Below are 27,225 nucleotides of genomic sequence, written 5' to 3' on the forward strand. Positions count from 1 at the left end.
TTTCAGAATGTCACAGTACATGTTGGAATTCATGTTTCCCTCAATGAACTGCAGCTCCCCAGTGCCAGCAACACTCATGCAGCCCAAGACCATGATGCTACCACCACCATGCTTGACTGTAGGCAAGATACAGTTGTCTTGGTACTTCTCACCAGGGCGCCGCCACACATGCTGGACACCATCTGAGCCAAACAAGTTTATCTTGGTCTCGTCAGACCACAGGGCATTCCAGTAATCCATGTTCTTGGACTGCTTGTCTTCAGCAAACTGTTTGCGGGCTTTCTTGTGCGTCAGCTTCCTTCTGGGATGACGACCATGCAGACCGAGTTGATGCAGTGTGCAGCGTATGGTCTGAGCACTGACAGGCTGACCTCCCACGTCTTCAACCTCTGCAGCAATGCTGGCAGCACTCATGTGTCTATTTTTTAAAGCCAACCTCTGGATATGACGCCGAACACGTGGACTCAACTTCTTTGGTCGACCCTGGCGAAGCCTGTTCCGAGTGGAACCTGTCCTGGAAAACCGCTGTATGACCTTGGCCACCATGCTGTAGCTCAGTTTCAGGGTGTTAGCAATCTTCTTATAGCCCAGGCCATCTTTGTGGAGAGCAACAATTCTATTTCTCACATCCTCAGAGAGTTCTTTGCCATGAGGTGCCATGTTGAATATCCAGTGGCCAGTATGAGAGAATTGTACCCAAAACACCAAATTTAACAGCCCTGCTCCCCATTTACACCTGGGACCTTGACACATGACACCAGGGAGGGACAACGACACATTTGGGCACAATTTGGACATGTTCACTGTGCGGTGTACTCACTTATGTTGCCAGCTATTTAGACATTCATGACTGTGTGTTGAGTTCTTTTCAGAAGACAGTAAATCTACACTGCTATACAAGCTGTACACTGACTACTCTAAGTTATATCCAAGTTTCATGTCTTTAGTGTTGTCCCATGAAAATATATAATGAAATATTTGCAGAAATGTGAGGGGTATACTCACTTTTGTGATACACTGTATATATATATATATATATATATATATATATATATATATATATACACACACACACACACACACACACACACACGCACATGTACATGTTGAAGTGTTGAATATGTTGAAGTGCAGACTACACTTCAGCCAACCAAATACCAACCACTTCAGCCAGCCCTTCAATCACTTATAACCACAGAAGATAATATTAAATCAATACATTAAATTACATTAAATTACCAAACACAAAACCACAAAAAATCAATTTAAATGTAAATTAAATGAAACCTGGTTTTAAAATGTGTAATATCTAGCGTATAACTTTAGGACTTTTATTTTGATCATCACATTTTTCATCCTGGCTTCTGGCGTTCTGGTGACGGTAAATTTGCGCGACGTTGTTAGAACGTGCTTTGGGTGTTAATAAACATGACTACAGAAATTCTTACAGCACTGAGCGTTCTCACTAAACCTCTCCGCAGTGAGTAACTCTGAATAACTTACACTGAATGTGAACGCTGCACCAATGATCATTATATTATGTTGATGGTGTTAAGTTTTTTGCTTTGCCATGGTGACAGTGTTGTAGTGGGTTCAGCTCTAACAGAGCAGATGTCATAAGTGTTTTTTAATTTCGACTGCTTCAGGTAACTGAATTGTGCAGAATTGTGTAGAAAATTCTCGTTTCTGATTGGATGTCGTGTGTGTAAACACTTGTTACAGATAAATGCAGTCAGAAGGCTGACATACGAAAACTGTCCATAAAACAATTATTGTGAATCCTTGACTTGTATTCAGTTACAAAAGTACAAAGACTATTCAACTATATATATATATATATATAGTATACTATACTATTATAGTATGCATTGCCACAATTCGATCACAGACGATCCCCGCCCTGATTTAGGAGCGCGAGACTGCCACATGCCCCCTCCGACACGTATGCAGTAGCCGACTGCATCTTTTTACCTGAACGAGGCGAGTTCATATGCGGCTCAGCTTTGTGTACGGAGAGCCACACCCTGATCAACACATTATTCCTGGCAGGTGCCATCAATCAGCCAGCAGAGGTTGTAATTGCATCAGTTATGAGGTCCCTATCCGGCTCCCTCCCTGTATGAACAACAGCCAGTTGTTGTTCATGTAGGCGCCCAGCCCAGTCTTTACCTCTGTGCCCCCTGAGCGCCTCATGAATTTGCCGTTTCCAAACAATTTTCAGTGGAGTTGAATTCTGGACTTCATTTCTTATTATAAAGATAATTAAAGCAAACCGGATGCACCTGGCCACAGGTCGATGAGACACAGAGGTGTCTGGCTACATTTGGGAATAAGAGATTTCAGTTTAGGATTTACTATGACTTTTTGAAAAGAAAAAAGTACTAATAAAGTAAAAACATGTTATTACTTCTTTGCCATTGGTGATTATGCATAAAAATGACATTTATATCCATTCAAAATCATGTGGCTTGACATTTTGTTACAGAAAAAGCAGGGATTTTCCTAAAAATGGCACATATAGCAGCTCATGTAGCAGTGTTTTTGGATGTTGTTGATAGATGCCCTCTGCATCTTAACCTGCATGTTGATGCAGCATCGAATTCTTACTGACAAGAATTTCCGGACATGTTTAAGCCTATGTGGATATGTTTTTGTTTTTTTTAAACGGTGCCCTCTGAGTGATCAAAGGTCACAGGCATCCGTCTCGCCCTTTACGCAGAAATATTTCTCTGAATTGTGAATTTTCTTAATTTGTAATCATGATATTGATTATTGTTATGCAAAATTCCAACATTCATTGCAGTCATGCATTAAAAACAGTATTCTTACAATGTTGGACTATTTAAGCACACAGTTTTTTGCAAATTACGGCCAACAATTAAAGTAAACAACTGAGCATTTAAGTAATGGTAATTTTATACTCAATCATGATAACATCTTCTGTTACCTCATAACCTGTTTATTGGGGGACAGTTACTAAATGTGGTACTTAGCGTATATTTACAACAATCAATAATGTTGTACAACTTCATTTCTTGGTATGAATTTAAAACATGCTAACAGACCATTTACAAATCATCTTTTTTCTGTTTATTTCCATTTAGATGCCACACAAGCGACACAGCAGGAAGTGCTTGTGTCTGCCCTTCAAAATAATCGTCATGAACTGAAGCAAATGTTAGATGGCGGAGACCTAAAGGAGGCAAGTTGTTTACTGGAGGAGGTTCGAAGGGAGGTGCTATGGTATTGCACCCACACTGAGGATCCAACCTGGAGCTTTGTTCAGGAATGCCTTCTCCTGCTGCTCTGCTTGTCCCGCCATTTGACCAAACTCCGGAAGGCCTTCGACCAAGAGCCACAGACTGTTCCAAATACCCGTGTCTCGGATACAGCTCCACCGTTATCTCCAGATATACTAAGTGTGGCCCAGCAGAAGACACTAGGCACAGTGCTGCAGTTTCTTGTGACGCTTGGTCTTTGTCCATATATGACACCCGGTGTAGGGCTGAGCCTGGCACTCCGATCTGCTTTTGGGGCAGCTGTGGAAAGTGCTGTGAATCGTGATGTGGCCCCACCCTGTGATCGCCGGCTTCTTGTCACTACAACTGTTTTACTCGAGGTGGCTGAGGTGTCGTCCCTGGCTACTCTGGTTTTCACACGTCACCTGGGTGACCTGATGGCGTCACTTTGCCAGTTAGGTTTTCGGCACCATCGTCCAGAAGGAGATAGCACTGAGAATAAGGTGTTGTCATCTTATGTTTTATGTATCTGATGTACTTGTTGACCACTAGCATCACAGTAAAGAACAGTAGGATAAAGTGGGGCCCGAAAATTGTGGCTGTAAACACTCTCACAACCCAGAACTAATAAATGACCATTTTGTCCATTATGATTTTAAATGCAGGGACTCACTGCAGAGGAGCGTAAGACATGCAGACAAGCCCTTCATCGACTTCTGGGAAGAGTTTATCAACCAATTGTTATTAAGGAGCTTCTGCTTCTTCAGGGAGGACCCAAGGTTTGCACATCTATTTATTTCTTTATTCTTTGTTCTCTGGTATGTGTCTCATTAATTTTTTTTTCTGCTGTGTACGTCTTCAGGCACCTTCAGGCTCTAAACTGACTCAGGCTCCTCCCTGGTTGAGACGTCTTTGCGGCCAGCTGCTGTCTGAAAGGCTGATGCACCCACACGGGGTCCAGGCCGTGGTCAGAGCCATCCTAGAGGGATCTGGAGGTAGGGATGTTGATGTAGAGTTGCTTGAAGAGCTGTAAAGATTGTAATGACGGTGTTTAAGGGGTTGTGGTGTTGCACTTCTGCATCCATGGTTGTTCTGGTATTCATTCAGTAATTGCTATGATCTTAAAATCCCAATCAGCTCTGAATCATGATACAATTTCACTAAGAGCACATAGACAACTCATCTAGGAGCTCACAAAATGGTCTGGGGCTGCTTTGCATGCAACCATGAATTCTGCTCTCTATCAGAAAATCCTGAAGAAGAACGTCTGCCCATCAGTTTGTGACATAGAGCTCAAGTTCAGTTAGGTTATGCAGCAGGACAATGTATCCAAAGCACACAAGCAAATCCACCTCTGAATAGCCGAAAAGAAATTTTGAAGTGGCCGAAGTCAAAGTCCTAACTTTAATCTCATTGAGATGCTGTGGCAAAATGGACAGTTCATGCTTGAAAACACTCCAGTGTAGCCAAATTTTAAACATTTTAGCAAAATTTGTTTACAGTGATGTCAAAGGCACAACCAATTGTTGGGTTTAGGGGGTAGTTACGTAAGTTTTTGATCTTTAGTAAATGGAATGATATGAACAAACCAGTATGCTATTTTACAGTAAATTATTAAGACATGGGTGGCATGGTGGCTCGGTGGGGAGCACTGTCTCACAGCAAGAAGGTCCTGGGTTCAGTTCCCAGATGAAGCGATCTGGGTCCTTTCTGTGTGGAGTTTGCGTGTTCTCCTCGTGTCTGTGTGGCTTTTCTCCGGATACTCTGGTTTCCTCCCACAGTCCAAAGACATGCAGTCAGGTTAATTGAAGATACAAAATTGCCCTAGCTGCGACTGTATGTGTGTGTGTGTTTGCTTTGTAATGAAGTGGCGACCAATACAGGGTGTTTCTTACTTTTCGCCCAGTTAATTGTACTCACCATGACCCTGACCAGGATAAAGCAGTGGTTAAACAGACACTGACTGAATGAATACAATACACGAAAGACATACAATACACTTATTTCCTATTTCCATTAAATTTGTAAGCACAAGAACAAAAACATTTGAGCACTACCTGTTTAAAAACTGATTTTGCTGTCACTTCAATGTTTTGGCCACTAGGTGGAGACTCGGACTGGAGAAAATGTGATGCTGTGGCCAAGATCCTCTCAACTTGCCCTCAACAATCACTCTCGGCTGAAAACTACTACAGTCAAGTGTGTCCACAGGTAAAGACAGGTTCTGTCTGCTCAGACCAAAAAGGATGTTCCATTTTTTTAAAGAAACTGGGCTAATTTCAGTTTCTCGTGTAATATGTAATTTTCTGTGAAATTCAAGGTTTGTGTTTAGCGACTTAACAGTTTTCATTCGCGCAGCGTTCAAGAGCTTCACGTTTACTGGTTAATTCGCACTATGAGGCGATGTAAACAATCTTACAAAAATTGACTTTGCAAGCGCTTAGTCAAAATGTCCAAGTTGTTGAATTGTAAAACAGTTAAAACACTATTCAGGTAACTGAGTTTGGAAAACTCCCAACCAATTCTGTGGACGCTGGGGAAGATTTTTCGCATTTGAGACAGAGCCTTTACATTTAACCCTCCTGTTATGTTTGTTTCTCGTCAATTTGACCCAGGGCATGTTTAATTATCCAAGAAACCAAAAAATCCCAATAATCATTGTTTATATCTCATTACTAACTCCTTTTTGGCTTAACCCTTTGATGCACAAGCTAAGCAAACCCCTTCTAATGCACAACATGGGTCAAAAATGACCCATATTCATCCATTCAAGAATATTTTCATATGCACATTAGTCAGTTATTCATGTATTTACTGTCTTAGCTAATAAAAGCTATCTATACTAGAATATGTAAACAGCTAGCAAGCAAATAGTATTGGACATATTCAAGATTCAAGAGCCTAATCTTTGGTTGTCTTTCAAAAGATCAGTAAATATGTTTTTGACTACAAACACTTACAAATGTCAGTAGTTCCTGTCAAATTCCATAGTAAATACATAAGGGTCATTTTTGACCCATGTTGTGCATTAGAAGGGTAGTCATACAAAAATTATTTTTATAAAAAAAAAGTAAAAAATATAAAACTGAAATAAGGATTTGTGATGATCAAAAACAAGTTGATTGAGGAATTCATGGAAGCTTGAATGACGAAATTAATTTATTGCAAAGATGTAGAAAATAAAAACTCAGTTGGGTCACTTTTGACCCAGGTTGTGCATCAAAGGGTTAATAAGTGAAATCAATGTTTCATACCAAAAAATACTTTTAACTATATCTTTTTAGATTTTAAAACATTAAGACGGGTTAATTTGACCCGTAAACATAACAGCAGGGTTAACTATGTTTACATTTATCTATTAAGGTAGACTGTGCTGTGTATCGCAGCTTCCATTTATTCTATCACTCAATTTATGAATATAATTTAATGACTGCCGTAAAATGTGGCACTTTTCTTGAAAATTTTGTGAAAACGGTGATTTTTGAAAATGAAGTGAAATTAAGCACATTTTAGTGGTGCCCTACCTATGGGTAAACCTCAAAGTGAATACTTCACAGATAGTTAGGATTACATTTTTATAATTGGCTATTATTGCAGTGCTTTGTAGAGGAACTAATCAACTTCTTCTTTTTTAGGTGCTGGACCTTTTCCATTTTAAGGACAAAGTAACAGCACAGCAGTTCCAGCGTGTGGCCACCAGGGTGGCGCTCACCTTGGTGCAGGATCAGCCTGAATTCGCCCAGCGCTTCCTGCTTTCTCCTCTTCTTTTTCCACTCCAGCGGTGTGCATCAGTGACAGGTCCGTGTGCCGTTTATCGACTAGATTATTGAAAATACATAGATCACTGTGCTGTAAAAATGCCCCGTGAGACCTGCTGACGCTTAACTTAGAGAGCTGCATCATTAAAGGTGGGGGTTGGGGTGGGTGTTGTTGGCTGGTGTTTCGAGAAGGGGGATGGGGGGTAAACCTACACTGGAGTTGCTGTTTTCGAATACTAGACTTATAGTATATAGAAATATGTTTGGTTTGATGTATTTCAGATACGACCCATGTTACAGGAGAGGATGTGGTGGCGGAGTCTGAGCTAGGCCGCTGTTTGGAGGATGTGTATAAAGTAAGTACATATGTAAACTAGACATGACATCGTTGTGGTCCTTTGCAAACCATCAGACCACCAGCCTGGCTCTTTTTTTGCTTTTCAGTTATGATGGGTTTTTTTTCTAGCTTGCACAACTTCAGCCCTGACCCTGAGCCTGTTTTAGCCATACTTGGTATGAATTTTATCCCAGCTGCTGATTGCCGTTCTTTTTTAAGTCACTTGATGTCATTTCATGCTTGCCGAGTGACATGAGACATAAGTTTCAGGTCATTCCAGTCAGTGGAGAGTCGTTTTTGTCCTCTGCCAGTCTGTACCTTTCAAAGTCTGCATCCTGGTATTCAAATAGCTGTGCCCAAATTTGCTAGCTGTCATTTTAACAACACGTTTTACTCCTCCTAGATCTGCGTGGTGGGTAACAGCCCATCAGGACTGCTCCTGAGCGCTCTGAGGGGTGTAATTCCAACAGTCTTCAACCTGTTTTGTTTCACCAAACAAAATGTTTCTCACCTACGGTTAGTAAATACCTGCTTTATGAGAACATGGAAACATTAATACCTTAACTAACTATGCTAACTGTGCTTTTTAGCACCCCATGCCAGGAGATCCTTTTATGGTACCTGGCTCATTCAGATCCCTCATCAGCACTTTCACTGCTCAAAGAGCTGTGTGTCCTGCAGCAAGGTGGTGTCGCGTCTGTGTTCCAGTTCTCACCGGGTAGTGAAGGAGGGGTCAGGCTTACCCGACGAGATCCAGTCAGGTGACTGACACACACAATTAATGCTAATTCAAGAAACAAGATTAAATAAACAAAGACTGTGTTCATAACTTCACCTGTTAAAAACACACTAATGGCTAGAATTTGCATCTATGCAAGGCAACATATGCAATGTACATAAATGCATTTTTTGACTGTATGTGTGACTTAATCTTGCTTCATCTCTCTTTCTGTCCTGTGTAATTAGCGATGAGGATGATGCTCTGTATGAGAAGGTATCAGGGGAGCAGTGGAGAGTGGAGTGTCTCGTACAGCTGCTGGCTGAGATGAAGGACAGTGACCTGCCTGGAGATTTCTTCCTCTTGCTCCTGCAGGTACCTTTTAGAAGACCCGACAACAGGAGATTCGAACCATGGATCCCTGCAGTAGTGGGCTAGTGTAATTTACTGCTGTGCAGCTTGAGTGCCAGGGTTTGAAACATATTCTACCAAAATTATGGAATGTGTGGATTTGTTTTGTCACATCTTGTGCACCAGGTCTTTATTTACCTTGAACCATTAAACTATATATAAATACTTAGTTCTATTTCAAGTAGTCACTTCAATATTTAGGTGGTAGTAATACGTGATGCTGTCTGCCTTCGTCTTGATATCTGAATCAGTTCTTCTCTTCTACACTTTGTAGGATCTGACAGACATGGCAGGAGAGCAGCAGAAGCCAGAGACAGAAGTAAACACATCCTCTATGACACTGCTGGAGCTGGAGCAGCACCTAATGGGCTCTGTGAGTGGCTGTGGTCAGAGGCTGGCTCTTCTACAGACGCTGGCTCTGATGTGTGAGGGGCTACCACACACACTACTGCTTCACAAGACCACCCAGGTGTGTGACTGCTCTGGTCATTGCTAAGGCCCTACTAAATTCATAGGAAAGTGTGCTTAATTTCATGGCAGTCATTGAATTACACTTATAAATTGAATCATAGAGTCAATGCAAGCTACAATACACAGCACAGCTACCTTAATAGTTGAATGTAAACCTAGAACATCCAGTCTCAAATTGAAAATACTTCGTAGAAATTGAAGGCTAAACATGCTCTACTTTAATGTTGCATCACTTTAAACTTTAAGTTATATTCACAATAAACTGACTTCTTATTTGTTTTTGTTTTTTATTTGTTTGATCTTTTTATCCAGGTGGTGAGATTTATAGAGACCATGCTTCAGAGGGTATGTGTGACTCTGGAACATGGTTCAGGGAAAACAGTTGAGAGTCAGACTCTCAGTACGGGGATGGGACTAGTGGCTACTCTGCTGTCAGGAGCCCAGGTACATTGATGTATATTTTATATATTGTATATATTTTATACAAACTACATTTTGCGCTACTCACAATTTGTCACAGTCTGTTTTAATAATATGTTTACTTACTAATATAATATAATAAAATGTCTAATTACTAATATAATATAATGGGGTTTGTACTTTATAAATGAAGTAGACTTTTTGATTAGATCAGTGTTTATGTCTCTTTTCAGCTTACACCAGAGGACTACTCCGCCATGGGCAGACTTCTATCTCCTCTGGAACAGGTTTCCCAGCAGCACCCAGACCCAGCAATCCAAGAGCTGGCCTTGGATCTGCGGGCTACCATTGCAACACATGGGGCTTATCACCTTGGCTCTTCGTCCAACACAGCCCAGCGCTACAGCCAAATACAAAATCGGCTGACCGGCCAGAGCAAATGCAATCCTGTTCCACCCAGTAGAACCCCAGTAGGATCTAAAGCTACTTCGAATGTTGACAGACCTCACAGTAATCAGCAGTCACCCAGGATTCCCTCTACCCCTAGTTCAGGTGCCCTGGCATCTAGCCCTGATTCTTTTGCTACCAGAACTAAAATTAAAGACTCTCAGCATGGAAATGTTAAAACTGGATCGTCCATGCAGGCACCTGGTAATATAAGCACAAACAAGCCAGTCTCCGGTGCTTCCGCTGCCAGAATGCCGTTCTCTGATTTGCTGCTAGAGGCATGTGACCCAGACGTGCCCACCCGGGCAGTGGCATTGCGGGTGCTCACCCAGGCTGTGAAAGAAGGTGATAAAGAGGCACTAGAAGCTCGCGAAAAGCTGCTGGCGGTAAGTCTAGGTTTTGAGTCTATAGTAATAAATGCATTAAAGTTTTGGTCATTCAGTTTAATAACCATAGACATATGGATAACTGCATTGCTGGGAAGGCTTTTACAAGACTTAAGTTTGTCTGTATAGGAATTTGCAGTCATTCAGCCGAAAAGAATTATCCCAAAGGTGTTTAGTGGGAATGAGGTCTGGGCTCTGTGCAGGCCACTGGAGTTCCCCCACACCAAACTTGTCTTTATAGAGGTTGGTTTGTGCACTGGGGTACAGTCATGCCAGAACAGAAATTGGTCTTCCCAAGAAGTTGCCAAAAAAAGTCGATAGCATGGTGTAGCTGAAACACCTAAATATTTAGGGTGTCCACTTACATTTGGGCACAAAGTGTAATCAGATGAAAGGAAATTATTTTATTTAAAGTATAAGATTTTGGCTCCAGTGGTTATAAGGTGAACTTATAGCTGCAGGTCATGTTTAACCCGTGAGTACACTTGCTGTGTTCACGTCTATTTTTTGTTTCAGTGTGTTTTTCAGCTATTTCCACCTGACTTGCAATAGTAAGAAGAATGAAATACTGATGTGTTCACGTTTAATTGTGTGGTACACTTTTGGTGATGCTTTTTTCTGCTTTTTCAGCTTTTTCTGGAGAATTTGGAGCATGAGGACTCATTCGTTTACCTCTCTGCTATTCAAGGTATGGTGTCCAATCATTGTGGGTGTTCAAACTGGGGTAGTTGAAATTGGTTGTGTTAAATAGAGATTAGTAAAATTATAACAAGTGCCTATAAAGGCATATTATGGTGAATAGTGGTTTTGGTCTTATGTAAATGTTGCTCTACTTTGGTTCGATGGTGTGGCTTGTTTTTACATCCAGTTAGGGCAAAAATAATGGTGTAGGAAAAATATGGTTAAGAAAATGTATGGTTAGCAAAGAAACAATATTCCACCTCTAAATTATTACTTTACTAAAAAAAAAAAATACTATAAATTGGTACGTTGGTTTGAGGCTCTTGGATTCTTCATAATCTTGCCACTATTACTTTGCATCTGACTGCAATATTATGCCTGGGATATTTGTTGTATTAGATTCAGTTTTAACCTGGTCATTTGTTACAAGGTTAAACAAAACAATTGTCTCATTCACTAATTTAAACAAAATCCTGGACCGGTTTGTGGATATTTGAGCTATAACACACCAGCATGCATCTTGGAAAGGGTGCCAATGCCTTGCAGGGAAACACACACTCAGTAACTCACTAATTCACACCTAGGGCAATTCATAGTACCCAATCCACCTTCTACATGGACCCATCTGGCTTCGCAGCCTCCAGACTTCCTGCTGTGCCCTATATTAACCCTTTATTTTGCCTTTATATTTCGTTGTTTTTTTTCTTTCTTTGTGCAGGCCTGGCTCTGCTGGCAGATTCGTACCCTGAGCAGATCCTGAAGAGACTGTTGGTTGAATATCAGGCAGGACCGAGTGGAGCTTCCACCAGTAGCAGCCAATCTCTGGAGATGCGCCTCAAAGTGGGAGAGGCTTTGATGAGAGCCAGTAGGGCAATGGGTAAGTACTGTATGGGTCTGATCTGTGAGCCTAGTATCTTTATCTTTCATTTTTAATCTAACATTTGAGCATATTTGTAATTAAGAATTTGTTTGTAATTAATTTTTCTCATTTGATATACAGTAGATATCTTCTAATCATCAGTTTTGCAGTCAATAGAATCTGATGGATTTTTTATTTTATCTTAAGCTTAGTTATTAGTTATTATGTTCTAATGCAGGGCACTCGGGTGGCAGAGCAATAAATTAGGCTAGCACACTACCGCTGGCATCTAGGGTTCAAATCCTAACAGTGATAATGGCTGAACAGGCGTCTATGTTTTGATTTGATTGGCTGTGTCTGTGGTTGCTAAAGGCCCTTCGAAGGATTGGTGTCAGTCCAGGATGAAAATAAAATGAAAAATGAAATAATTTAGAATAGAGCACTGTAATTGGATATCATTTTAGATGTGAATAAGTTACCATCTAATTATCATAATGTTGAATGAGATTCGTTACCATTGCCCCCTCATTACCATTGCTATAACCATTGCTATATCGTCTCCTACTGTCTGGTTGGTGTACCAGCACGAGCGGCAGAAGATCTGGCGTGGTCCTCTTTTGCTGGTTGATGTAAAAGATGCTCACAGCTTCACAAGCATAGGGGAAGGCCGCCAGAGGTCATCGAGGGAATTGAGAATATGCAAATTGGGACAGTGCATGAAGAGAAAAGCCCCCTCCTCATACGCACATACACACACAAGCCTGCAAAATCCCGCTGTGACTGTACATGGCTAGCAATTATCACCACGAATATGTTCTCTGCCTCCTTGAATAATTATTGGTATAAGCTATGAGAAAACATACAAGTCCTCCTCTGTTATTTTATTTCTATTCTTCTTTATTCTTTTTCTGTCTGTCAGATGTGGGTAGTGCCATGTTCTTGACACAAACCTGGCGTAATTTTGTGCCTGCATTATTCAGTCCCGGCCTGGATTGTCTCATTTTGACATTGCTTTTCACATGCAACAGAACCTGCTCTCAAAGAGTCCAACAGCTGCTTTACTCCCTGCCCAAAAACACACACAGTCAATGCCCTCATCAGTTCCCTCACACTGCACCAGCAACACACAGCTTTCTAATCTGTCTCACACTCTCTAATTTCACACTTCAAGCTCCATTGTTCCTGGCATGACATCCCTGGGGAGCAATAATTTAGGGTTTTGTACTTACCTGTACTCATACAGTTTCAGTATATTTTCAGCTAAATGCAATACATGGCTTTTTATTAAATTTACTATGTTAATTCGGCTAAATTAGGATTGTTATGTAGACATTTGACTGATGGAAAGATATAGACAGATGATGGCAGTCAAAATGACTTTGTATTTTTGGTAAAATATTTTAAATAGCTTGTATTTATTTAAATACAAACTTTATAACTTTTTTGCATAACAGTTCTGGAAGGTTTCAGCAGAGCTAAGTGTGTTCTAATGCAGGAAGCTTTGTGGTTTTGCCAGGTTACGACTGTGACAAAACAAGGGCAGTTTATGCACCACCTGCTATTTTTGTGCAAGAAAACAAAGCTTTTTAGTTAAAAAAAAAAAAAAAAAAAAAAAAGGTACCATGTCTGATTTGCTACAGTGTTTGGAAAAGACCCAAGAAGTGCCATTTAGTCCATTGCTCATAATTTTGGAATGTGTCTGAGTCATTCTGGGATTTCACACAAATATGAAGAGATTGGAAGAGTAATCATTGCTTTAGAGCCTGAACAATTTTTAGCCTGGCGTCAGCAGAGGCGACACTTATACAAGCGATAAGGAATCCTGTTTCAGCCATTGTTGCTTCCCTTCAGACACAGCCAATTGTGTGTGTGTGTGTAGGCTCCCAGCCAGCTGATAGCAAAGCTGAGATTTGAGTTGGAGATTTCAGCACTGGTGGGTTAGAGTGCATACAACAAGTCTGTGCTCATTCGCTTAATACACAATATGAAAGAAAAGGTGTTGTAATATGCGAATGTTTGATTTAATGCATCCTTTTGACAGTAAGGGTGCAAGTGATAAACTAAACTGTGAAAAATGTTTTTTTAATTAAAAAATCCACTTAATATGGGCTTTCTACATGTTACATAATATTATGTATAAAATAAGAAGGCAGTATTGAATGTAACAAAGCCCAAACATTTATATTAACCAGGTTATACTGGTTATTTGCGGGCGGCACGGTGGCTTAGTGGGTAGCACTGTCGCCTCACAACAAGAAGGTCCTGGGTTCGATCCCCAGGTGGGGCGGTCCGGGTCCTTTCTGTGCGGAGTTTGCATGTTCTCCCCGTGTCCGCGTGGGTTTCCTCCGGGTGTTCCGGTTTCCTCCCACAGTCCAGAAACATGCCCCCAGGCTAATTGGAAACACTGAATTGTCCTATAGATACCTAGCCGCTAGATGCACAAACATTGTAGTGCCGGTCCCAAGCCCGGATAAAATAGGGAGGGTTGTGTCAGGAAGGGCATCCGGCGTAAAAATTGTGCCAAATCGATGCGCGGATCATGATCCGCCGAGAGCCGACCCCGCAACCGAACGGGACAAAAGGCCAAGGAAAAGAAGAAGAAAAAGATACTGGTTATTTGCAGGGTTTGGAGTGTAATACATGGTTTGGTACAGTGGGTAGCTCTGTAGACTGTCAGTCTAAAGGTGTGGGTTCTGGTACTGGCCATAGATTTCTCAGCAAAAATATCGGTCTACAGACTAAATAAATACTAGTAGTTGTAAATGACTAAACATGTCTCTTTTCTATGACAGGTGACCTGGCACCACACTATGGGCATCCTCTAATTGGGGTGTTTCTGAGTGGCACACGGGACGAGGACAGCAGCATCCGTTCTAGCTGCCTTTCCAACTTGGGAGAGCTGTCCCAGCGCCTCAATTTTTCCCTTGGCCCCCTGGCATATGAGGTAATGACCAATTTCTCATCACACCTCAGTACTCTCATTGACTTGTTAGATTAATTAAACTGTTGATATATGGATTTTTATAACATTGTTATAAAGAGGTCATTATAATTTTATGAAGATAATTCTAATGGTATTTATTTGGGGGCAAAGATATTTATTTTGGTCATAAACTGATTGTTTCAGGTCTCTCTACAGCATACGGCTTAAGGCTTTGATTTAGACGTTAATATCATTTAATTGGATTAAATGATATTAACCATCATTCTGGCCCGTATACCTGATTTGCCTGTTTTTTATAATTGTAGCCAGTTATAACTTACCTTAATAGCCCAATAATAATTCTTATCATTAAACCCATGCTGACATATGATTCTTCAAGCCAAGACAAACCCCCCCACCCACCAACTGCACCCACCCACCAACCACGATGGCATACTGTTACACATTCTTAAGTGTTTCTAATGTGATTTAAATCTAAGAATTTGTCTTTTTCCGAAATGTCTGAATAGATTTGCTCTAGCTGCAAAAGTATATAGTAAGAATGCACAAATTGTCAGTAACTGCTGTTCTTCTCCACAGTATTTGTACAACGTAATAAGAGTATGCAACATGATACACATTCTTATTTAGAAATAGTATTGTTGGTGTAGCGTAATTTGATGTTCACACAATCTTCATACATATGGCCTCAGGTCTCCAAGTAGTTGTTTTGCCTGCCTTTCTGAGGTTGAGCTGAGTGGTGGGGCACCTCAGAGATCTTCATGAATAAGCAGCTCTGTCAATGTAACTAACAGGGCTGTGTATTCATGAGAAATGTCCTGCCACAGACTACTTTCATCTATGTGTGCGTGTATGTGTGTGCACGTGTGCTTGAGAGACCTGTTTAATCATGGATCGACTGAGCAGTGCATCAACATTGAGCACAGCATTGCATCACTGCTGATTCTAAACCCTGTATATTTGTTTTATTCTGCAGCTGAGCACGTGTCTCACAGCCCTAATAAAAACTGAAAAAGAGGCAGAGGTGCGCAGAGCCGCAGTCCACGTCATTGTTCTTCTGCTGAAGGGTCTCAGTGATAAAACCACTCAGGTGGGTATAATTGTGGGAATGCGAGAATGAGTGTGATCAGTCTTTAAATGTCGTATCGTGTTTAACTGAGCATGAAAGTGTTGGTGCGCTGGTGGCTTTCACACCTGTGTCTAGCACACATGGATTACGGGGATGTTTAGCAGGCAGCTGTTGCAGTTTGGATGGGGCAGGCAGTTTTTAATGGGCTATCATTAACTGTTCCCTCATCCGGTCTGTACTGAGTAAGGCAGTTTGTCTCTAATTGTCCTTAGCTGTGATTGCTGTGGTTCCCGTGGGTAATCACTTTATAAAGCCACCAGTATGCTACACACACTACTTGCTTGAGTGTTGATAGCTCAAAGGTTAAGGTATTGGACTAGTAATTAGAAGGTTGCCAGTTTAATCCCTACCACTGACAAGTTGGCTGAGCAGGGAATTTAACCCTCAATTACTCGAACAGTATTCAGTCACTACTGTCAGAAGGAAAAACAGGGACTGATTATATCCTATATCTTAAATTAAACATGCAAATAATACAGTTTAATAATGAACTCATGGACTATGGTTGGTATGACCATATAAAAAGGCTAGTATCTATCTAAAATCTATATATGAAACAGTGGTTTCTTGCCAGGGTCTTGATGAAAATACAAACTGTTATTCTTTATCTAGAGACAATTTATCCAGATGATAGGATGTAACCCAAGAACCACAATTAATCTGCTGTGAATTAGAAGCTGTTGAAACATGAAGGACACTATCCACAATAAAGTGACCTTTACATTGTAGTGGACTTTGAGGCTTAGCATTCAAACCCTTTTCCTGTTTTTATTTTCTTTTTCTGTGTGATCAGCAGCTCACTTTAAGCTTTAAGGTGGCAATTTTGAAGAAAGGGCTTTTTCTTCGTGTAGCACCCGCCAAGTGTGTCAATCAAACCTTCCTTGAAAAGTAAAGAACAGTTTGAAAAACTATTAAAAACCAAAAAACCACATACATGATAAAGCTGCTCTTAAGTATGACCGAGTACAAACTGTAAGAACCTTTAACCTTACAGAGCATCTCTATTCTCTATTCATCTCTATATGTACATATGTTTAAGCCTGTACTAAACCAGGGAAATGAAATAGCCTTTTTCTATGCAATTGAAAGCACTTTTACTCTTAGTGTAATGAATACACTTGCTGTTGTTAAAAGCAGAGCTAATGACGAAGCTCAGTAACAATTTGTGTTCAGGTTTGTCAGCTTTGATGTACCTTTTGTCGTAACTTGTCTTAGTGCTCTTGTGACGAGGTAGTAGTTAAGCATTCACCTGTGATTAAAGACCACTCTTTCTCTTTTTAAAAGGAGGTAAAAGTCTAATTTATGTAGGGAAAAGATCCCACGCTAGAGAAAGGGTTTGTGAGTGACAGTTTAGTGCCATAAACCGTAGTGTAGAGTGGGTAGTGGTAAAGGCTTCCTGAACTCAACAAAAGAACCAGTGGGATGGTAAATATAAAATAGGCCACCGTCCAGTTTGTTTTAGGTTCTACAAATGTAAGCCATCGCATATAATGTTAAAATATTTAGAGAACGATAAAGTACATGGACAGGTCTGAGAGTTTGACTAAAAACACTTAAGCTAACCTGTTAGCTGTGTGCTGACATTATATACATCAAATCACATAAAACACAGCTGGGATCTCGAATACATGAACAACGATTGGGACTCTCTCATAACTAATGCAGTTATGACCTCTGCTGGCTGATTGATGGCGCCTGCACAGAGCTGGGAAAAGAGTGCTGTGAGGGTGTGACTCTCCATACACAGTGCTGATCCGCATTGCACTCGTCAAAGTGTAGGTGAGAGGATGCATACGGCTGCTGCCCACGTGTCGGAGGGGGTGTAGGTGTAGGTTAGCTTTGTTCTCCTCAATCAGAGCGGGGATCAGCAATGGTGGAGAGGAAGCATGACGCCATTGGGCGATTGGACACCCTAAAAGGGAGTAAAAGGGAGAAAATGCATAAACTATATATATATATATATATACAGTGTATCACAAAAGTGAGTACACCCCTCACATTTCTGCAGATATTTAAGTATATCTTTTCATGGGACAACACTGACAAAATGACACTTTGACACAATGAAAAGTAGTCTGTGTGCAGCTTATATAACAGTGTAAATTTATTCTTCCCTCAAAATAACTCAATATACAGCCATTAATGTCTAAACCACCGGCAACAAAAGTGAGTACACCCCTAAGAGACTACACCCCTAAATGTCCAAATTGAGCACTGCTTTTCATTTTCCCTCCAAAATGTCATGTGATTTGTTAGTGTTACTAGGTCTCAGGTGTGCATAGGGAGCAGGTGTGTTCAATTTAGTAGTACAGCTCTCACACTCTCTCATACTGGTCACTGAAAGTTCCAACATGGCACCTCATGGCAAAGAACTCTCTGAGGATCTTAAAAGACGAATTGTTGCGCTACATGAAGATGGCCAACACCCTGAAACTGAGCTGCAGCACAGTGGCCAAGATCATCCAGCATTTTAAAAGAGCAGGGTCCACTCAGAACAGACCTCGCGTCGGTCGTCCAAAGAAGCTGAGTGCACGTGCTCAGCGTCACATCCAACTGCTGTCTTTGAAAGATAGGCGCAGGAGTGCTGTCAGCATTGCTGCAGAGATTGAAAAGGTGGGGGGTCAGCCTGTCAGTGCTCAGACCATACGCTGCACACTACATCAAATTGGTCTGCATGGCTGTCACCCCAGAAGGAAGCCTCTTCTGAAGTCTCTACACAAGAAAGCCCGCAAACAGTTTGCTGAAGACATGTCAACAAAGGACATGGATTACTGGAACCATGTCCTATGGTCTGATGAGACCAAGATTAATTTGTTTGGTTCAGATGGTCTCAAGCATGTGTGGCGGCAATCAGGTGAGGAGTACAAAGATAAGTGTGTCATGCCTACAGTCAAGCATGGTGGTGGGAATGCCATGGTCTGGGGCTGCATGAGTGCAGCAGGTGTTGGGGAGTTACATTTCATTGAGGGACACATGAACTCCAATATGTACTGTGAAATACTGAAGCAGAGCATGATCCCCTCCCTCCGGAAACTGGGTCGCAGGGCAGTGTTCCAGCATGATAATGACCCCAAACACACCTCTAAGACGACCACTGCTTTATTGAAGAGGCTGAGGGTAAAGGTGATGGACTGGCCAAGCATGTCTCCAGACCTAAACCCAATAGAACATCTTTGGGGCATCATCAAGCGGAAGGTGGAGGAGCGCAAAGTCTCGAATATCCGCCAGCTCCGTGATGTCGTCATGGAGGAGTGGAAAAGCATTCCAGTGGCAACCTGTGAAGCTCTGGTAAACTCCATGCCCAGGAGAGTTAAGGCAGTTCTGGGAAATAATGGTGGCCACACAAAATATTGACACTTCAGGAACTTTCACTAAGGGGTGTACTCACTTTTGTTGCCGGTGGTTTAGACATTAATGGCTGTATATTGAGTTATTTTGAGGGAAGAATAAATTTACACTGTTATATAAGCTGCACACAGACTACTTTTCATTGTGTCAAAGTGTCATTTTGTCAGTGTTGTCCCATGAAAAGATATACTTAAATATCTGCAGAAATGTGAGGGGTGTACTCACTTTTGTGATACACTGTATATATATATATATATATATATATATATATATACATATATATATATATATATATACAGTGTATCACAAAAGTGAGTACACCCCTCACATTTCTGCAAATATTTCATTATATCTTTTCATGGGACAACACTATAGACATGAAACTTGGATATAACTTAGAGTAGTCAGTGTACAACTTGTATAGCAGTGTAGATTTACTGTCTTCTGAAAATAACTCAACACACAGCCATTAATGTCTAAATGGCTGGCAACATAAGTGAGTACACCCCACAGTGAACATGTCCAAATTGTGCCCAAATGTGTCGTTGTCCCTCCCTGGTGTCATGTGTCAAGGTCCCAGGTGTAAATGGGGAGCAGGGCTGTTAAATTTGGTGTTTTGGGTACAATTCTCTCATAGTGGCCACTGGATATTCAACATGGCACCTCATGGCAAAGAACTCTCTGAGGATGTGAGAAATAGAATTGTTGCTCTCCACAAAGATGGCCTGGGCTATAAGAAGATTGCTAACACCCTGAAACTGAGCTACAGCATGGTGGCCAAGGTCATACAGCGGTTTTCCAGGACAGGTTCCACTCGGAACAGGCTTCGCCAGGGTCGACCAAAGAAGTTGAGTCCACGTGTTCGGCGTCATATCCAGAGGTTGGCTTTAAAAAATAGACACTTGAGTGCTGCCAGCATTGCTGCAGAGGTTGAAGACGTGGGAGGTCAGCCTGTCAGTGCTCAGACCATACGCCGCACACTGCATCAACTCGGTCTGCATGGTCGTCATCCCAGAAGGAAGCTGACGCACAAGAAAGCCCGCAAACAGTTTGCTGAAGACAAGCAGTCCAAGAACATGGATTACTGGAATGCCCTGTGGTCTGACGAGACTAAGATAAACTTGTTTGGCTCAGATGGTGTCCAGCATGTGTGGCGGCGCCCTGGTGAGAAGTTCCAAGACAACTTGCCTACAGTCAAGCATGGTGGTGGTAGCATCATGGTCTTGGGCTGCATGAGTGTTGCTGGCACTGGGGAGCTGCAGTTCATTGAGGGAAACATGAATTCCAACATGTACTGTGACATTCTGAAGCAGAGCATGATCCCCTCCCTTCGAAAACTGGGCCTCATGGCAGTTTTCCAACAGGATAACGACCCCAAACACAACCTCCAAGATGACAACTGCCTTGCTGAGGAAGCTGAAGGTAAAGATGATGGACTAAACCCAATTGAGCACCTGTGGCACATCCTCAAGTGGATGGTGGAGTAGTTCAAGGTGTCTAACATCCACCAGCTCCGTGATGTCATCATGGAGGAGTGGAAGAGGATTCCAGTAGCAACCTGTGCAGCTCTGGTGAATTCCATGCCCAGGAGGGTTAAGGCAGTGCTGGATAATAATGGTGGTCACACAAAATATTGACACTTTGGGCACAATTTGGACATGTTCACTGTGGGGTGTACTCACTTATGTTGCCAGCCATTTAGACATTAATGGCTGTGTGTTGAGTTATTTTCAGAAGACAGTAAATCTACACTGCTATACAAGTTGTACACTGACTACTCTAAGTTATATCCAAGTTTTATTTCTATAGTGTTGTCCCATGAAAAGATATAATAAAATATTTGCAGAAATGTGAGGGGTGTACTCACTTTTGTGATACACTGTATATATATACATACAGTGTATCACAAAAGTGAGTACACCCCTCACATTTCTGCAGATATTTAAGATATCTTTTCATGGGACAACACTGACAAAATGACACTTTGACACAATGAAAAGTAGTCTGTGTGCAGCTTATATAACAGTGTAAATTTATTCTTCCCTCAAAATAACTCAATATACAGCCATTAATGTCTAAACCACCGGCAACAAAAGTGAGTACACCCCTAAGAGACTACACCCCTAAATGTCCAAATTGAGCACTGCTGGTCATTTTCCCTCCAAAATGTCATGTGACTCGTTAGTGTTACTAGGTCTCAGGTGTGCATAGGGAGCAGGTGTGTTCAATTTAGTAGTACAGCTCTCACACTCTCTCATACTGGTCACTGAAAGTTCCAACATGGCACCTCATGACAAAGAACTCTCTGAGGATCTTAAAAGACGAATTGTTGCGCTACATGAAGATGGCCAAGGCTACAAGAAGATTGCCAACACCCTGAAACTGAGCTGCAGCACAGTGGCCAAGGTCATCCAGCGTTTTAAAAGAGCAGGGTCCACTCAGAACAGACCTCGCGTTGGTCGTCCAAAGAAGCTGAGTGCACGTGCTCAGCATCACATCCAACTGCTGTCTTTGAAAGATAGGCGCAGGAGTGCTGTCAGCATTGCTGCAGAGATTGAAAAGGTGGGGGGTCAGCCTGTCAGTGCTCAGACCATACGCCGCACACTACATCAAATTGGTCTGCATGGCTGTCACCCCAGAAGGAAGCCTCTTCTGAAGTCTCTACACAAGAAGGCCCGCAAACAGTTTGCTGAAGACATGTCAACAAAGGACATGGATTACTGGAACCATGTCCTATGGTCTGATGAGACCAAGATTAATTTGTTTGGTTCAGATGGTCTCAAGCATGTGTGGCGGCAATCAGGTGAGGAGTACAAAGATAAGTGTGTCATGCCTACAGTCAAGCATGGTGGTGGGAATGCCATGGTCTGGGGCTGCATGAGTGCAGCAGGTGTTGGGGAGTTACATTTCATTGAGGGACACATGAACTCCAATATGTACTGTGAAATACTGAAGCAGAGCATGATCCCCTCCCTCCGGAAACTGGGTCGCAGGGCAGTGTTCCAGCATGATAATGACCCCAAACACACCTTTAAGACGACCACTGCTTTATTGAAGAGGCTGAGGGTAAAGGTGATGTCTGGCCAAGCATGTCTCCAGACCTAAACCCAATAGAACATCTTTGGGGCATCCTCAAGCGGAAGGTGGAGGAGCGCAAAGTCTCTAATATCCGCCAGCTCCGTGATGTCGTCATGGAGGAGTGGAAAAGCATTCCAGTGGCAACCTGTGAAGCTCTGGTAAACTCCATGCCCAGGAGAGTTAAGGCAGTTCTGGGAAATAATGGTGGCCACACAAAATATTGACACTTCAGGAACTTTCACTAAGGGGTGTACTCACTTTTGTTGCCGGTGGTTTAGACATTAATGGCTGTATATTGAGTTATTTTGAGGGAAGAATAAATTTACACTGTTATATAAGCTGCACACAGACTACTTTTCATTGTGTCAAAGTGTCATTTTGTCAGTGTTGTCCCATGAAAAGATATACTTAAATATCTGCAGAAATGTGAGGGGTGTACTCACTTTTGTGATACACTGTATATATATATATATATATATATATATATATATATATATATATATATATATATACACAGGTCCTTCTCAAAAAATTAGCATATTGTGATAAAGTTCATTATTTTCCATAATGTAATGATAAAAATTAAACTTTCATATATTTTAGATTCATTGCACACCAACTGAAATATTTCAGGTCTTTTATTGTTTTGATACTGATGATTTTGGCATACAGCTCATGAAAACCCAAAATTCCTATCTCAAAAAATTAGCATATCATGAAAAGGTTCTCTAAACGAGCTATTAACCTAATCATCTGAATCAACGAATTAACTCTAAACACCTGCAAAAGATTCCTGAGGCTTTTAAAAACTCCCAGCCTGGTTCATTACTCAAAACCGCAATCATGGGTAAGACTGCCGACCTGACTGCTGTCCAGAAGGCCATCATTGACACCCTCAAGCAAGAGGGTAAGACACAGAAATAAATTTCTGAACGAATAGGCTGTTCCCAGAGTGCTGTATCAAGGCACCTCAGTGGGAAGTCTGTGGGAAGGAAAAAGTGTGGCAGAAAACGCTGCACAACGAGAAGAGGTGACCGGACCCTGAGGAAGATTGTGGAGAAGGGCCGATTCCAGACCTTGGGGGACCTGCGGAAGCAGTGGACTGAGTCTGGAGTAGAAACATCCAGAGCCACCGTGCACAGGCGTGTGCAGGAAATGGGCTACAGGTGCCGCATTCCCCAGGTCAAGCCACTTTTGAACCAGAAACAGCGGCAGAAGCGCCTGACCTGGGCTACAGAGAAGCAGCACTGGACTGTTGCTCAGTGGTCCAAAGTACTGTTTTCGGAAATCAAGGTGCCAGAGTCTGGAGGAAGACTGGGGAGAAGGAAATGCCAAAATGCCTGAAGTCCAGTGTCAAGTACCCACAGTCAGTGATGGTCTGGGGTGCCATGTCAGCTGCTGGTGTTGGTCCACTGTGTTTTATCAAGGGCAGGGTCAATGCAGCTAGCTATCAGGAGATTTTGGAGCACTTCATGCTTCCATCTGCTGAAAAGCTTTATGGAGATGAAGATTTCATTTTTCAGCACGACCTGGCACCTGCTCACAGTGCCAAAACCACTGGTGAATGGTTTACTGACCATGGTATTACTGTGCTCAATTGGCCTGCCAACTCTCCTGACCTGAACCCCATAGAGAATCTGTGGGATATTGTGAAGAGAAAGTTGAGAGACACAAGACCCAACACTCTGGATGAGCTTAAGGCCGCTATCGAAGCATCCTGGGCCTCCATAACACCTCAGCAGTGCCACAGGCTGATTGCCTCCATGCCACGCCGCATTGAAGCAGTCATTTCTGCAAAAGGATTCCCGACCAAGTATTGAGTGCATAACTGAACATAATTATTTGAAGGTTGACTTTTTTTGTATTAAAAACACTTTTCTTTTATTGGTCGGATGAAATATGCTAATTTTTTGAGATAGGAATTTTGGGTTTTCATGAGCTGTATGCCAAAATCATCAGTATTAAAACAATAAAAGACCTGAAATATTTCAGTTGGTGTGCAATGAATCTAAAATATATGAAAGTTTAATTTTTATCATTACATTATGGAAAATAATGAACTTTATCACAATATGCTAATTTTTTGAGAAGGACCTGTATACAGTGTATCACAAAAGTGAGTACGCCCCTCACATTTCTGCAAATATTTCATTATATCTTTTCATGGGACAACACTATAGACATGAAACTTGGATATAACTTAGAGTAGTCAGTGTACAGCTTGTATAGCAGTGTAGATTTACTGTCTTCTGAAAATAACTCAACACACAGCCATTAATGTCTAAATAGCTGGCAACATAAGTGAGTACACCCCACAGTGAACATGTCCAAATTGTGCCCAAATGTGTCGTTGTCCCTCCCTGGTGTCATGTGTCAAGGTCCCAGGTGTAAATGGGGAGCAGGGCTGTTAAATTTGGTGTTTTGGGTACAATTCTCTCATACTGGCCACTGGATATTCAACATGGCACCTCATGGCAAAGAACTCTTTGAGGATGTGAGAAATAGAATTGTTGCTCTCCACAAAGATGGCCTGGGCTATAAGAAGATTGCTAACACCCTGAAACTGAGCTACAGCATGGTGGCCAAGGTCATACAGCGGTTTTCCAGGACGGGTTCCACTCGGAACAGGCTTCGCCAGGGTCGACCAAAGAAGTCGAGTCCACGTGTTCGGCGTCATATCCAGAGGTTGGCTTTAAAAAATAGACACGAGTGCTGCCAGCATTGCTGCAGAGGTTGAAGACGTGGGAGGTCAGCCTGTCAGTGCTCAGACCATACGCCGCACACTGCATCAACTCGGTCTGCATGGTCGTCATCCCAGAAGGAAGCTGACGCACAAGAAAGCCCGCAAACAGTTTGCTGAAGACAAGCAGTCCAAGAACATGGATTACTGGAATGCCCTGTTGTCTGACGAGACCAAGATAAACTTGTTTGGCTCAGATGGTGTCCAGCATGTGTGGCGGCGCCCTGGTGAGAAGTACCAAGACAACTGTATCTGTGGCGCATCCTCAAGTGGAAGGTGGAGGAGTTCAAGGTGTCTAACATCCACCAGCTCCGTGATGTCATCATGGAGGAGTGGAAGAGGATTCCAGTAGCAACCTGTGCAGCTCTGGTGAATTCCATGACCAGGAGGGTTAAGGCAGTGCTGGATAATAATGGTGGTCACACAAAATATTGACACTTTGGGCACAATTTGGACATGTTCACTGTGGGGTGTACTCACTTATGTTGCCAGCCATTTAGACATTAATGGCTGTGTGTTGAGTTATTTTCAGAAGACAGTAAATCTACACTGCTATACAAGCTGTACACTGACTACTCTAAGTTATATCCAAGTTTCATGTCTATAGTGTTGTCCCATGAAAAGATATAATGAAATATTTGCAGAAATGTGAGGGGTGTACTCACTTTTGTGATACACTGTATATACCTGTATATATATATATATATAGTTTCACTCAGTTCAGGGGTTTTGGTTTCCTTAGTAAGCCAGTTTACACTTAAAGCACTTGCTCTCCAAACAGACCAGTGCTCACCCTCTGACCCTTCCAGAGCCCAGTCTGTCTGCTGTAGCAGTGTCTTTTGCCCCACTTTTATAGCATCACTCACCACCTTAATTACCACCTTGCCCATTGCCATGGTATTTATGTAATCTGTACTCATGACCGCATGTTTGGCCAGACTATTTGAAAACACTGCCATGTTGGTTTGTCAAATTAAAATCAGAACAGTCATGAAGCCCTGGACTGTGGGAAATCGCAGTAGTGGCTTTGTGTCTGGGCGCAGCTGTTGCAGTAACTAAGGAAATGGCTAAGCAGATGAGCTCAGTACACTGACAGTCACTACTTTAAAGCAGCAGAAAAAGCAAATTGCTCAATGGTGTCTGTTTGCTCTTCTTTCTGTCGTCTTGTCTTCCAGTTATGAAACAGAAAACTGTAGAACACCTGTTTTACCTGTATGGTCTCATTTTCCCTCTCGCTCTTTCTGTACAGGTTCTAGGAGATATCCTTTTGGAGCTCTATAGGGCATTGAAGTGGGTGGTGCGCTTCGACTCGGACCAAGTGGCTGTACTCCATGCTCAGCTTGCTCTAGAAGAACTTGATGATATCATGAGGAGATTCATATTTCCTCAGCAGAAATTAGAAAAGAAGATCGTGGTCCTGCCTTGAGTCTGTACAGCCCCACAGACGACAGCTCTCTCATAGAGTTCTCATCTTCTGCATTCTAGTTACAATCACAGATTGTGATAGAAATGAGAGTGTGTGTGATGTTGCATAGTGGGTGTACTACATGCAGTCCTGACCTTCAGTAAAAAAAGATCCAATCACTTATAACCAAGGTAGACCTGTCGTATTCTTATTTCTCAGCTTTTCGTCATTGTACACAGAGGTCACGAGGCAGGCAGAATAAAGCAGAGCATGGTGGGATTTGTCTCCATCTGCAAACACATTCTAGGTCAGCACTCTTCATTACAGCAGTGATGCTGCATATTTGTCCCCATCTCTAGTGCCACATATAGAAAGGTTATGACATCACCAACTATAGCCAACTATCAACTGAAACACTTGGCACAAGGCATGAATACACCCTAAATAGGGAACCCATCCATCACAAGGCATGACACATTTTCTCACTGTTTAACCTTACTTTATTTAGATTTATATTGACCATTTCACCTACTGTCATGCTTTTAATAGGTGAGGAACAATGAGTAGAGGCACGAAATGTGCTTAGATTCTGGATCTGTGTGGCAATTTAATTAGCTATGAATTGGTTACTGGTAAAGACATTCTGCTCTTTGTTGCTCAGCTTTTCCATATCTGGGCATAATTGCATTCCTCCTTTGGCATTCAAAACTCATGGAATATTTTGAAAAATGTTTAACACATTTTTGTATCAAGTTCAATTGAAAGCAATGGGAGGAATTTGTTTCCCAGATGCCCAGCTGCTATGCAATAAAAACTACTTTTTCAGATGTTTTTCCTTTGGTATGTTTTTCAAT

At 41.9% G+C, this 27,225-nt stretch overlaps 1 protein-coding gene across 1 annotated transcript; it reads left to right on the plus strand.

Annotated features, from left to right (window-relative positions):
* The first annotated feature begins 1,392 nt into the window (after positions 1-1,392).
* On the plus strand, positions 1,393-26,561 carry tango6 (transport and golgi organization 6 homolog (Drosophila)). Its single transcript, XM_063004180.1, has 18 exons — positions 1,393-1,480; positions 3,105-3,742; positions 3,905-4,018; positions 4,102-4,234; positions 5,344-5,450; positions 6,875-7,037; positions 7,280-7,353; positions 7,738-7,850; positions 7,925-8,095; positions 8,301-8,427; positions 8,738-8,932; positions 9,247-9,378; positions 9,588-10,187; positions 10,818-10,875; positions 11,587-11,745; positions 14,520-14,671; positions 15,648-15,761; positions 26,216-26,561. The coding sequence occupies exons 1-18, from the start codon at positions 1,429-1,431 to the stop codon at positions 26,390-26,392; spliced, it is 3,279 nt and encodes a 1,092-aa protein (XP_062860250.1). The 5' UTR covers positions 1,393-1,428; the 3' UTR covers positions 26,393-26,561.
* The last annotated feature ends 664 nt before the right edge of the window (positions 26,562-27,225 follow it).

The sequence above is a fragment of the Trichomycterus rosablanca genome, chromosome 11 (genome assembly GCF_030014385.1).
Source record: "Trichomycterus rosablanca isolate fTriRos1 chromosome 11, fTriRos1.hap1, whole genome shotgun sequence".
Classification (NCBI taxonomy): domain Eukaryota; kingdom Metazoa; phylum Chordata; class Actinopteri; order Siluriformes; family Trichomycteridae; genus Trichomycterus; species Trichomycterus rosablanca.

What these genes read in the sequence shown, in the direction of transcription:
- tango6 (XM_063004180.1), top strand. Translation starts at nt 1,429, where the DNA reads ATGACTACAGAAATTCTTACAGCACTGAGCGTTCTCACTAAACCTCTC. An exon ending in TGCTTCACAAGACCACCCAG is followed by an intron (nt 8,933 to 9,246) that starts GTGTGTGACTGC and finishes CTTTTTATCCAG; the next exon opens with GTGGTGAGATTTATAGAGAC. An exon ending in TTACCTCTCTGCTATTCAAG is followed by an intron (nt 10,876 to 11,586) that starts GTATGGTGTCCA and finishes TTCTTTGTGCAG; the next exon opens with GCCTGGCTCTGCTGGCAGAT.